Genomic DNA, 15,054 nt, shown 5'->3' with positions numbered 1-15,054 from the left:
GGGGGCAAACGCTTTCAGGGTGTGTCAGAATCCATTTTTGCTAATTTAAGGATGGGAAAATCCGCTTTGTGCCGGCGCATGGTCTAAAAGGGTTGAGTTTATTTTCTTAATGAGTTGTAGGTGTGTTTTGAGAATAAACCAATCAGAGTCTCATCTCCCATTCCCTTTAAGAGCCAGCTGCGTCTCGCCATAAGCGCATTTGCTATTTACAGGACTTAAAGTAAGTGTAAGGGGAAAAACTGAGCATCTCACAAGCAAACAGTTCACAGTTTTTTTTACAGAAAACAGTTAAACAGAGCATCTACCGCTCAAGAATGAGAGATAATCGATCTACTTTCACTTTCGCTCTAGTGGATAGGGAAATCTTTACGCACAGACATGAATTAGCCTATAAATAATTAATTTTGTTTGTTAAGCGCAAAGATTTGTTTCAAAACTATTTTTAAATTCAGTTCTAATTTCCAGCAAACGAATAAATGAACAATAATAACGAAGTGTGATCAAAAACCTGAGTTATATCTTAAAACACATGCTGTGCCCCATATGGTCTAAAACCTGCAGGTGGGCAAATATAAGCTTGTTTTTAATAAAACAAATATAAATATGGATATAATAAATAATACTGCTAATAATAATAACATTATACAAAAGCAAATTGTTATGAAGGAACTAAAAGCCTCCCAAGATGAAGAAGACATAAAAGCAGTGATTTTTCATATTTATGTAGGCTAGAAAAGAATATGTTTTGTAATATTTTAATCCTTTATATTTATTTCCTATATATATATTCTTATTATATCCTATATATAGGCCTATCCTTATTATCCCTATTATTTGCATATTGCTCTACATCTTGTGTGTAGGCTATTAAGCAGTGTGTAAGCGAGGCGCAAGACCGGGTTAGTTTTGGTCTAATGAAAAATCTATTTTAGTTTCTCAAAATAGCAACGCGCCAGCCGTGCGGCTAAGAACGCCTTCCTTTTTAGACCAGAACGCCTATGGGCGCACATATGAGCGCAAATGCATTTGCTATTTAAAGAGAGTGGCGCAACGCCTCAAAACCACTCTTGCGCCAAGCTAAAACTAGCAAACAAGTATTGCGCCCCGCCTTGCGCCACATTGCGCCGGGTGTATGATAGGGCCTACAAACTGCAGACACATCTTCTAAACGCAAATTTTGCCACTGTTGTGCATACCTGTCAACCTTCCTGTTTTCCCAGGATTCACCCGTATTTTAAAATTATATCCCGCTGTCATCTTGTCAAGGTATTTAATAAATCACCATGATGCAAACATTTTTTTGCCAACTATTATGCTAAAATTACTTAAAATTTAATCAAAGTATTAAAAATACACAAAATAAAATATCAGATGAAAAAACTGTAAAAATGGCAAAAAGCTAACATATAATTATTTTAAGTTGAGATACTAAAATTATTAAAAATAAAAATACATATATAAAAAACTAAACTAAAATTAAACCATATAGTAAACTGCTTATGTAAATAGTATTATGTAAACTAATGTAAATAAAACCAAAATAATATATATACTATAATAACATTTAAAAATAAAAATAAACTACTTTTTAGGAAATAAATATAAAAAAATTGACCCATTTTGTGAAAAGAATATTGGTTATTAGTCTATTAAAAAACATACATGTAAATCTTAGATAATATTTCAGCACAGTACTGTAGGTGTCTGTTGCTGCATATTTAGGCAAATGCAGATCATCCACATATTTTCCTGTATTTCTCCCGTATTTTCAATCTTTCTATGAAGGGTGGCAATAGACATTAAAGGGCCGATCCTCCCTATACGCAAACTATACAGCCGGACCACCAGGGGGCACCTCTTGCTCTTAAATGTGAATCTGTTCAGTGCTTTCATTGTATTTAGGCACAAAAACATTAAATAAATATAAAAACGCTGGGATTTACATTTCCATAACAGGCACCGTTGCCCCTCATATGTGATCCTCAAAACAGTGGCTGCGTCCAAAATCACCTACAGTACTCAGTAGGAACTGCATTTGAATTTAAACATACTACTCGACCGTTAGAAAAGTGCGTTCTATACTACATCTACTACATCTGCCATTTTGTCATGATTATGTAACCTACCAACGTCAGTTGCGTCACTTCACTCCCAGTCATGAGTTCACTCGTGGTGCATCATGGGATAGCACAGCGTACATGGGATGCACACTTCAGAGTCTTGCTGGAAGTGGTCGGTTATCAGGCTACTTCTCGCACACTGATTTTTGAATTCTATGAGTTTGGACATACTACACATCTCGCATACTGTTTTTAGTGTACTATATAGTATGGAAGTATGCGATTTCGGACGCAGCCAGTCAGTCCATGTAGCAGTGCGAGACTGTCAGACGCGCTCCATGGTGATAAATAGATGCTGTGTCCCAAACGGATTCTGACGCGTTTTGAAGCGTAGCGAAAGTGGACACTGGGTTTTGGGTGCATGTTTGAACGTACATGTACACATAATAATAATAATAATAATAATAATAATAATAATAATAATGATGATGATAATAACATCTAATCATGTTGATTTTGGTGGGTTTTCTTTTAAACACAACTAATTTCGACTTAAAAAAGCATAAAAAGTTAGGGGAAAAAAGCAAATACTTTTATTATATATTTGTGCATTTTTAAAGAGACACCTCTGTTTTTTAGAGGATATGCCTTATTGTCACATCCCATTTTTGACAGGTATGGTTGTGGAGCACACTGACTAAGACCTAAAAAATGTTACTTTGTTTTCACGGTATGTCAGGGTTCTGCCACTCTGGTCTTGTAAATTCTTGTTTTGGTGGCAGATCTCGGACACTACCTGTGTCTGGTCCTGTTTCTGTCTCTGTGTGCGCGCGCGCCGTCGTGGGTGTAAGCAGAGTGTGCGCGCTCCTGCTTGACGCGGCCGCGCGCGCGCTCTGCGTCCCTCAGATGCGTGCGCTCTTGTACTCGTGTTTGTGTTTTCGTCTGTCAGCAGCGTGGTGTTTCATTCCCAGCGTCTCAGTCTTGTTGGTTTCGGTTTTGGTCGGCGCTGGGATGAAGCATGCATGCTGCATGTGTGAGCGCACGGTGAGTGTTTTCATTCATTGTGTGCTCGTGTCTTGCGTCTTTTGTCAAAGCACGTGGCTCGGTGTTTACATTGTGTTCACGTGTTTTTGTCGTGTGCTTCAGTGTTGTGTTATGTGAGCGCATGGCTTGTATTGTCTCTCTGTGTCATGCGCTCTCCCGTCTATTGTCTAGTCCCACCCTCCTTGTTAACCCATTATTAGTTAATTGTGTTCACCTGTGTGTCAATTTACTTTTTGCTTTATAATCCCCCTCATGTTTTCAGTCCTTTGCCAGTTCGTTGTCTACACTCCCCGTGTTCCTGCTCCATTCTTGCCTTGTCTTGTCAGTCCAGCTAAGTTTGTGTGTTTTGTTAATGTTTTCCCCCTCGGGGTAGTTTTGTTTTGCCTTTTGTTTTTACTTTATTATTACTAAAACCCTTATTTGTTGCAATTGAGTCCTCGCTCCTTTTCCCCTCACCCGACCTTGACACGGTAACTTTAAAAATTATGTTTTTTGTTGTAAAAGAATTTGGTTTTAAAATAAAAGCAGTGTTCATCAAAGAATCCTGAAAAAATTGTTAATAAGCAGCAAAACTTTTTTCAAATTTGTTAAAATATTAAAATGAATGTTTTTATTCTGTTTTTATGACTGGAGTAATGATGCTGAGTATTCGTCTTTGGATTAGAGGGATGAATAAAATATTAAAATGTGTTAAAATAGAAGTTATACTGTACAATATTTTACTGCAATTCAAATGTTTACTGCATACGTCTGTTTTTACTTTATTTCTGATCAGATAAATGGAAAACTGGTGAGAGGTTTGGCCTTTTAAAGACATTTTTTTTAATCATATATCCCTTTGTAAATAGATTTTTTTTGTTTGTTTCTTTTTGCAGGAGACAAATATCGCTCCTTTCAGAGCTTCTTCAAACCTCGTATTTGTGAAATTCTCGGCTCAGTCTGCTGTTCTTCCATCAGGATTCAGACTCACCTGGAGCAGCTGAGAAGAAATTATTTTAAATATTAATAATATTCACACACACACACACAAACACACTTGGCGATCATGTAAACAGTGTCATTAAGTGGCAAATCAAACATAATGTACAAATCATCCATCATCTGTAGATAATTGTTTAAAGAATGAATTCATGTATGTATTTTAATGTCTTTTATTTGAAAATAAAGATGTTTGATGTAGTACTTGAGTAACTGTTGTGAAGACAAAGGTCCAGTTTAGCAAACAGGGTCTAGGAGTCTAGGCCTTAGTTAAATTAGGCTATTTAAGCCACATTTATAAAAATGGCCTTAGAAAATATATATGACCGGTGTGCACCTGGAGACCAAAAAATGACAATGACGTATTTTGAGAAATCTCACCGCAAGTTATTTTGAGTTTAGATATGCAATTTAATCTTGACCAGCCTTAAACCTTGACAATGAAACCAGGGGAAAGAGTTTAAAACTGTGCCAGACATTGCTTCTTCATATAAGGGTAATATTTGCTCTCCTGATATTGATTTAAAGAGCATTTTCCCTTACATAAAAACGTGTTATTCTGTAAAAATACCTTACTATATTCTGTGTAGTCACGTCATGTAGTCATGTCAAGTACTTCTATCACACCAATCAATTTAAACACTATAAACTTGTACCATTCATTTATTCATTTTCCTTTGGCTTGGTAACTTCTATTATTAGGTGTCGCCACAGCGGAATGAACCAGCAACTTATCCAGCATATGTTTTACGCAGCGGATGCCCTTCCAGCTGCAACCAAATACTGGGAAACACCCATCCATACTCATTCACACACACACTACAGCCAATTCAGTTTATTCAATTCACCTCTAGTGACTGTGGGGCAATTTTTTTACTCTCCCTCAAGTTGTTCCAAACCTTTATGAGTTTCTTTTTTCTGTTGAACACAAAAGAAGATATTTTGAAGAATGTTGGAAACCTGTAACCGTTGACTTCCATAGTGAAAAAAGCAAATACTATGGAAGTTAATGGTTACAGGTAACCAACATTTTTCAAATTAACTTCTGTTGTGTTCAACGGAAGAAAGGAATTGAGGTTTGTTACAAGTGAAGGGTATAAGGTCGTACTCACACTAGGTACAGTTGCCTCGAACCGGGCCAAAGCACGCTTGTCCCCCCTCCCGTCTCCCCTGACGGCCCGCGCTCACACCACAAATGGGCCTCGGCACGCTTACGTCATCGCTGCTGCGCTGTTCAGTGAGAAGCGCTCTCTCACTCAGCAGCACAGTGGAGATTTCTCTAGTTATATCGTTTCAGTCGTTTGATATGCTGTCAAATATTTCGCCAAACAGTCCTTAGGGATTCGGGGACACGCAGTCAGATATTTCGCTGAACAGATCCGCCACTTTTGGCGCTCATAAACAATCATAAAGCCCTCGTGCTGCAGGAATGAGGAGGTCTGCTGAAGGTGCGCAGCTGTCGTGCAGTGAGGAGTTCTTGTCTTTAATAAACTACGGCAGTTTGCGTTCACTGAACAGCAAGAATGATTAATAAATCCATATGAAACAGCTCTGTAAAAGTCACGTCTCACTTTCAGTTTCGGGCTTTGGCGCGTTTTGCACTCACACACAAGCGTACCGCGCCAAAGCCCAAGTGAACCGCGCTCTTGCACACCTCTTCCAACCAGGCCAGGGCCGGCCAAGTGAACCGTGCTTGAGCCCGATTCAGCGCACTCACACTTCTCAAACGATCCGGGAAACAGGCCTGGGCACGGTACGGATGGCATAGTGTGAGTAGGCCCTAAGTCAGGGGTGTCCAAACTCCGTCCTGGTGGTCCGCTGTCCTGCTGAATTTAGCTTCAACTTGTGTTAACAACTGAAAAGCAAGAGCTTGATCAGCTGGTTCAGGTGTGTTTGATTAAGGTTGGAGCTAAATTCTGCAGGACACTGGCCCTCCAGGACCGAGTATGGACACCCCTGGTATAAGTAAATGATGACAGAATTAATTTGTTTTGGGCGAACTAGCCCTTTTAAGGAGTATTTTCCCTTACATAAAATAATTTTATAAATAATCACCTCATTTTAATCTGTGTTGTCATGTATGTCAAGTTCTTAAATTACACAAATCAACCAAAATACTACAAATATTGCCATTATTATTATTATTATGTTTATGTGATAGTATGTAAATTATTGAGGATACTTAGTGTAGAGCTTATGAAAGATTAGGAAATCACTATTGTAAAGTATTATAGTAACGACTATTAATACCGATTAACAGCTAGAAGTAATGCCACGTCATAATCAGGGAACACGAGTGAAACTTCTCAATCCTTGAGGTCAATGTAACGTGAGTTATGCAAAAAATAAAAATCAGAAATAATACCTGAAACCGCGAAATAAGCCTCGACTCTTGTTTATGTTTGGTTAGCATTAAAAATCCAGTCAGTGAGCGAGTGCCACTCAACGAATTCCAGCATTTTCAACAGTAACCAATCTAACACCTCTGATTGGCTGCTGCGTTTCTAAATTCAACAGACATCTGCATGATTGGTTACAATGCACAGCCTTGCGAAATAAAGTAAAATGCTACTTAAATGAGCTGCATTGGTTTACTTTATACACGCAACAATATTTTATGACTGCTTATCTTGAATTTACTAGGCATTTTGGAGCCAAAGTCTCAATTAATTTCAGAATCTGAGTTTAAAAAATGTTTAGGGAGGCATACATGCGCTAAAATCATCTCATTGCTATCTATAAGAAAAAAAAAAACAACTGGCATTAAAAGACTTCTTGTGTTTTAAATATCTCCACTGAGGTCAATTTGCATTCTTGCACTCATTCCAAAAGCTGTGAGTGTTTGGCAGTATTTGAGTGTTCAATCTAGTTGTAACTGTGATATGCTCTTCTCTCTGGCCTTCATCCAAACCTGGCATCTCAGATCTGCTGAATTATTCTCAACACACTCAAAGCAGTAAGACTAAGGGTGACAATAGAGACTGAAGGGAGATTAAAAGCTGTCTGAGGCAGATACAGCCTATAGTATGAATGTATCTGCTGTCTAGTTTTTTGCCTTTTTAGATAACAAACATTTCATGCAGTCTTTCATTTATAAATCTCTGCAAAATGTTCTCGTAAAGTCAAAGAGACGTCTGGGAAAAGTGTCCCAGCTGTCTGATCTGGAATGAAGGCTTTTCACAGGGTCAAAGTTCATGAGAAGCTCTGTATAAAAAATAAAATAAAAAAATAAGATGTTGACTTTGGAAACAGAGCAGAAAAATGAGCTCTGTGGAGAATTTTATTTTATGATTTCTGTCTATTACTAGATTTATAGCATGGATTTGAGTCATACATTAATATTTATTTTATTGTAATAGAACAGAGATGCCCAAACTAGGGCCTGCGGGCCAAAGTTGGCCCATGATAACCTTTGATTTGGCCCACCATCCCATCTGAGAAGAGAGAGAGAAATATAAGGATGGTTTAGAGCAGTGGTCACCAAACTTGTTGCTGGAGGGCAAGTGTCCTGCAGATTTTAGCTCCAACCCTAATCAAACACACCTGAACAAGCTAATCAAGCTCTTACTAGGTATATTGAAACATCCAGGCAGGTGTGTTGAGGCAAGTTGGAGCTAAACCCTGCAGGGACACCGGCCCTCCAGGACCGAGATTGGTGACCCCTGGTTTAGAGCCTGTAATTTCTAATTTAATATAACCTTTTTTTTCTTTTGTTTGTTTTATTGCTACAAAAAAACTAACTTAAATTAAATGTTTCAAGTAAATGTTGTAAATAAATCAGATATTTTTTAAATGTACACACTGCCCCTTGAGGGATAGAGAACAATGCAGAGACATCAGTGAGCAACTGAAGGCAAAGGCAAATTCTGCAAATTCTTGACCGGTGTATTCAGCATTGAACTCTACGGTTGTTTATTTATTCATTCATTCATTTTCTTGTTGGCTTTGTCGAGTTCTTATGGGTTACACACACCAGTATCTGCTTCTAACTCGAAAGAGCTTCAGCCAATAACAGGGGACACAGGGAACAACTCCAAGGCTTTTCAGCTTTTGTATTTTAACTTTCAGTTTGCCCAATAATACAATACTGTAGCGCTTGAACAGTAGTAGCGATACCAGTAGCAGCGATAGCAATAGGTTGATAACCTTAGAAAAGGAACAAAATATATAAAATATACATTATTCACAATACTGACTTAAACAAACACAATGTAATATAAATAAAGACAGTTCCTTCACAAATTTTGTCTCAGCATTATTAATTTGCATATCAAAATAATACTTCCCAATATTAATGCAAGCACCCCACTTTACATAAACCATTCACATAAATGAACAGCATGATTAACTTAATATTGTGCACAAAGTATTATAATGCACAAAATAATGAACTACAGTGCAACAAAATAGTAGCTGTCTTTTATATTGCACATATATTATGAATAAGGCAATGCATGTGGCAGTCCTTGTAATTAGAAAAAGTCAATTCTCATACCATCAGTGTCCCTGAGATGACCAAATGCTGATGTGCCTTCCCTTCCTTACTCACTGCAGCTTAAAACTTTCTGCATGCAATCGTGAAAGTTTATTAATGCAGCGATCGCGTTCTTCAGCTTTCACATCGCGTCTGCATGCATGCACTATAGAAGTAAAGTTGGTTTTATATTTGCACATTCGCATTTACGCTCCCCTAATAAAATATTAGAAAACTATTGTTTGCAAATTCCAAATAGCGAAATCACACTAGCAGACAACTATTATCAAACTACAACAGCGTTCATGGTCAAAGAAATCATGCTAGTGTTGTTTGAAGTGTTACTTACATGCGATTTCAGACCGAATATTCAATATCGCGTGAAAAACAACAAAGGGACCGTGTCACAAGTTCTCAGGTTGTTGAAAAACGAACAAAAGGAATTCAGCCAACTACTATAACGGTACACATCACTTACATTTTGCATTACAATGACATGTTTTTATTGATTAATATATTTCATGTAATTATATATATATATATATATATATATATATATATATATATATATATATATATATATATATATATATATATATATATATACACACACACAATTTTTTTATGTTTCTGATTTGTATGTAACCTTGTCATTTGATTTGTTTAAATAGGTTTTGAAATCATGGCCTGTGCACATCAACATCTGTGGACCCTGCAAAACATGCATGCAACCTGTGCCTTGCTGTTTTCCTTACCTCTGTCTTACCCATTGTCTTAACTAAATATTGTAACACTGTCATTTCTGTTTTTTCTGTTTATGGCATGTTGTTGTACATTAAACTATCATTATATCATAAATAGTGTGCATTTATTATGATCATTATAATTTGTTGATCCTACAATGATTGGACAACAAAAAAAATTACACATTTACATACACAATGAAAAACAAACACTACAGAAATTATGCTCTAAAATATTACTATAAACTATTGTAGAACATATATTTCTCCAAACTTACTTGTGAGTGATAGATATTATTATTACAGATGTCTGATATTAATTTGTTCATGCTACAATTATTTCACAACAAAATATTAAGATATTTACATTCATGAAAAACACACTACAGAAATTATGCTCACAAATATTAATAAAAAATTTCACACCATATTTTTCTCAAAAAGTGCTTGTGAGTGATAGGGGATATTATGACTGATGTCTGATATTAATTTGTTAATCCTAAAATGATTGAACAACAAGATATTACGATATCTGTGTTTAACATGAAAAACATACTGTAGAAAATATGATTAGAATTATCAATTTAAATTTATTTACAAGATATATTTATGAAAAGCTACTTATGAGTGATACACAATATTACTACTGATGCCTAATATTAATTTGTTGATGCTACAATGGTTGGACTTAAAGAAATTTAGACATCTACATCCACAATGAAAAACACTACAGAAAATATGCAAACAAATATTAATATAAATTATTTCTCAACATATATTTATGAAAATGTACTTGTGAGTGATAGATAATATAATTATTGATGTCTGATATTAATTTATTGATCCTACAATAATTGTAAAGCAAGATATTAGGATATCTGCATTTACCATGAAAAAAAAACTGAGGAAAAAATGCTTATAATTATCAATATAGTTTTTTTTTACAAAATAAATTTATGAAAAGCTACTTGTGAGTCATAGATAATATTATTACTGATGGCTGGATTTTTAATTTCTTTAGCCTACATTTATTTCACAACAAGATATTAAGATATTTAGATTAATGAAAAACACTACAGAAATTATGCTTATAAATATTAATATTAATTCATATCTAACATACATTTATTAAACGGTGCTTGTGAGTGATAGACAATAGTATTACTGATGTCCGATTTTCATTTGTTGACCCTACAATGATTGTGAAACAAGATATCAGGATGTTTACATTCACAATGAAACACACACTACAGAAATTATGTGCATAAATAAAGCATATTAATTAATGTACAGGATATATTTATGAAAAGGTCCTTGTGAGTTATAGATAATATTATTAACGATGTCTGATTTTAATTTGTTGCTCCTACAACATTTGGACATTAGAAAATTAAGATTTTTACTTTTACAATGAAAAACACACTACAGAAATTATGTGCACATAAAAATTAATATAAATTATTGCAAACTATATATTTATGAAAATGTGCTTGTTAGTGATAGACAATATAATTATTGATGCCTGATGTTTATTTGCTGACCCTACAATGATTTTGAAACAAGATATTATCATATTTACAATCATTAAAAACACACACTGCAGAAATTATGAACACAAATTTTAATATAAATTAATATACATTATATATTTATGAAAAGCTTCTTGTGAGTGATAGACAATATTACTGCTGATGTCTGATAATAGTTTGTTGACGCTACAAACAAGATATTAAGATATTTACATTTATGAAAAAGACACACTACAGCAATTATGATCATATATATTAATGATTTTTTTTACACCATATATTTCTCTAAAAGTACTTGTGAGTGATAGATAATATTATGACTGATGTCTGATATTAATTTCTTTATCCTACAATGATTTCACAACAACATATTAAGACATCTGCGTTTACTATAAAAAAACATATGCTGTGGAAAATATGCTTATAATTATCAATATAAATTTATTTACAACATATATTTATGAAAAGCTTCTTGTGAGTGATAGACAATATTACTGCTGATGTCTGATAATAGTTTGTTTACACTACAATTATTGTGAAACAAGATATTAAGATATCAACGTTTACCATGAAAAATATGTACTGTAGAAAATATGCTTATAAAAATTAATATTAAATTGTTTGCAACACGTATTTATATAAGGCTACTTGTGAGTGATAGGGGATATCATAACTGATGTTTGATGTTCAATTGTTGATGCTACAGTGATTGGGCAACAAAATATTAAGATATTTACATTCACTGTGATGAAAAACACTACAGAAATTATGCTTATAAATATGAATATAAATTCATTTACAACATATAGTTGTGAAAATGTACTTGAGAGTAATAGATAATATACTTATTGATGTCTGATTTTAATTTGTTAATCCTACAATGATTTTGAAACAAGATATTAATATATTTTACAATAAAAAAAAAACACTATAGAAAATATGCTTTAAAAGTCCACCTTAATAATTGTTGTGCACAATAGTAAAATAATATTTCAATGGTGGTGGTAATGGTGGTATTGATTTCAAGCATGAATCTTTATTTTTGTTGTACTCGTATAACTTATTTTAAGAATATTGTAAGTATTTATGTCACTTTTTATGTTAGCCTAAAGTCAAAGTCATTAATGTGTGTTTTTTTTTAAATATATATAAAAATAGTTTCCCAGAGATGGGTTGTGGCTGGAAGGGCATCCGCTGCATAAAATCTTGCTGGATAAGTTGGCGGTTCATTCCGCTGTGGCGACCCCGGATTAATAAAAACTAAGCTGAAAAGAAAATGAATGAATGACTTAATAAAAATATTTTTCATTAGCATAATTTTTCCAGCATTTGTCTACATGTTCTAGTCTAGTGTACTCATCATTTCTTTTACTAATAACATCTCTTTCAATATTATTTTGTATTTTTTTTTAAGTTTGCTTACAACCACTGCATGTATTTAATCTTTTTATTTAAAAATATAAAATTATGTTTTTTATACATTGTAATTTAACCAATTTTTCCCACATCAATCTTCATGTTGTGGTGACATCAATTGTTTTACTGATAATATTTATTTATTTCAATATTTTTCTCGTATTATTTAAGTTTGCCTATAATCAATCTTCTATACATTTACAGGTGTAAAAAAGTACTTTAAAATATATTAGTTTAAGCAAAATTATTTCCCACATGAGTCTTCATTTTATGTTGTACTCACATCAATTATTTTACTAATGTGCACAGCAATTATTATGGTGAACTTTTAAAGCATATTTTCTATCGAGTTTTTTTTTTTTTTTTCAAAATCATTGTATTAACAAATTAAAATCAGACATCAATAAGTATATTATCTATTACTCTCAAGTACATTTTCACAACTATATGTTGTAAATGAATGTATATTCATATTTATAAGCATAATTTCTGTAGTGTTTTTCATCACAGTGAATGTAAATATCTTAATATCTTGTTGCCCAATCACTGTAGCATCAACAAATTAACATCAGACATCAGTCATAATATACCCTATCACTCACAAGTAGCCTTATACAAATACATGTTGTAAACAAATTTATATCAATATTTATAAGCATATTTTCTACAGTACATATTTTTCATGGTAAACGTTGATATCTTAATATCTTGTTTCACAATAATTGTAGTGTCAACAAACTATTATCAGACATCAGTAGTAATATTGTCTATCACTCACAAGAAGCTTTTCATAAATATATCTTGCAAATAAATTTATATTGATAATTATAAGCATATTTTCCACAGCATATGTTTTTTATAGTAAACACAGATATCTTAATATTTTGTTCCACAATCATTGTAGGATTAACAAATTAAAATCAGCCATCAGCAGTAATATTGTCTATCAATCACACGTACATGTTTCTACAATTAGCAAAATATGAACCTATAGTTGTAATTACAATGTAACAAAACAGTTAAAACAATGAACAACACATACAGTGTCCAATCATTGTAGCATCAACAAATTGAAATTAGCCATCGGTTATCATATTGTCTATCACTTACAAGTACCTTTTTATATATGTTTATATGTTGTAAATGAATTTATATAACTATTTGTGATCATAATTTCAGTAGTTTATTTTTTTCTGTGAATGTAAATATCTTAATATCTTGTTTTACAATCATTGTAGGATCAACAAATTAACACCAGACATCAGTAATATTATTGTCTATAACTTACAGAAATTTGTGGAGAAATATATGGTGTAAAATAATTTAAATGAAAATTTACGACCATATTTTTTTTAGTGTATGATTTTCACAGTGAATGTAAATAACTTAACTTCTTAATGTGCAATCATTGTAGGATCAACAAATTGCTATCAGACATCAGTAATAATATTATCTATCACTCACAAGTACCTTTTGAGAAATATATGTCATTAAAAAATTATATAAATATTTGTGTGAATATTTACTGTAGTGTGTTTTTCAGTGTGAATGTAAATATCTTGTTTCACAATAATTGTAGCATCAACAAACCATTATCGGACATCAGCAGTAATATTGTCTATCACTCACAAGAAGCTTTTCATAAATATATGTTGTAAATAAATTTATATTGATAATTATAAGCATATTTTCCACAGCATATGTTTTTTTATAGTAAACACAGATGTCTTAATATGTTATTGTGAAATCATTGTAGGATAAAGAAATTAATATCAGACATCAGTCATAATATTATCTATCACTCACAAGTACTTTTAGAGAAATATATGGTGTAAAACAAATTCATTAATATTTATCATCATAATTGCTGTAGTGTGTCTTTTTCATAAATGTAAATATCTTAATATCTTGTTTGTAGCGTCAACAAACTATTATCAGACATCAGCAGTAATATTGTCTATCACTCACAAGAAGCTTTTCATAAATATTTAATGTATATTAATTTATATTAAAATTTGTGTGCATAATTTCTGCAGTGTGTGTTTTTAATGATTGTAAATATGATAATATCTTGTTTCAAAATCATTGTAGGGTCAGCAAATAAACATCAGGCATCAATAATTATATTGTCTATCACTAACAAGCACATTTTGATAAATATATGGTTTGCATTAATTTATATTTATTTTTATGTGAACAATTTCTGTAGTGTGTGTTTTTCATTGTAAATGTAAAAATCTTAATTTCCCAATGTCCAAATGTTGTAGGAGCAACAAATTAAAATCAGACATCGTTAATAATATTATCTATGACTCACAAGTAGCTTTTCATAAATATATTTTGTAAAAAAAACTATATTGATAATTATAAGCATTTTTTCCTCAGTTTTTTTTTCATGGTAAATGCAGATATCCTAATATCTTGCTTTACAATTATTGTAGGATCAATAAATTAATATCAGACATCAATAATTATATTATCTATCACTCACAAGTACATTTTCATAAATATATGTTGTAAAATAATTTATATTAATATTTGTGTGCATATTTTCTGTAGTGTTCATTGTGGATGTAGATGTCTTAATTTATTTAAGTCCAACCATTGTAACATCAACAAATTAACATCAGAAATCAATAATTATATTATCTATCACTCACAAGTAGCTTGTCATAAATATATCTTGTATATGAATTTATAAGAATATTTATAAGCATATTTTTATAGTATTTTTCTTGCATTTCAAAACAAGTTTATTTAAAAAGCACACTTCATACACAATGATAATTGAAGAATAAATCCATTACATC

At 32.6% G+C, this 15,054-nt stretch overlaps 1 protein-coding gene and 1 long non-coding RNA gene across 2 annotated transcripts in view; both read left to right on the top strand.

The window, feature by feature from the left end:
- cubn (cubilin (intrinsic factor-cobalamin receptor)) overlaps nt 1-4,283 on the top strand; it is a 116,017-nt gene extending 111,734 nt beyond the window's left edge. The window contains exon 66 of the mRNA XM_021470374.3: nt 3,980-4,283. Within this exon, the coding sequence (XP_021326049.2) occupies nt 3,980-4,087 (108 nt within the window). The 3' untranslated portion in view covers nt 4,088-4,283. The remainder of the gene's footprint in view (nt 1-3,979) is intronic.
- A 4,630-nt stretch (nt 4,284-8,913) lies between these two features.
- Nucleotides 8,914-9,414, top strand: LOC101883052 (uncharacterized). The gene is made up of 2 exons (XR_223061.6): nt 8,914-9,019; nt 9,228-9,414. It is a non-coding gene; the product is annotated as an uncharacterized lncRNA (long non-coding RNA).
- Nucleotides 9,415-15,054: the final 5,640 nt, after the last annotated feature.

Source organism: Danio rerio, chromosome 24 (assembly GCF_049306965.1).
Source record: "Danio rerio strain Tuebingen ecotype United States chromosome 24, GRCz12tu, whole genome shotgun sequence".
NCBI classification, from domain to species: Eukaryota; Metazoa; Chordata; class Actinopteri; order Cypriniformes; family Danionidae; genus Danio; species Danio rerio.
This window is presented reverse-complemented; position numbering and strand designations above follow the sequence as displayed.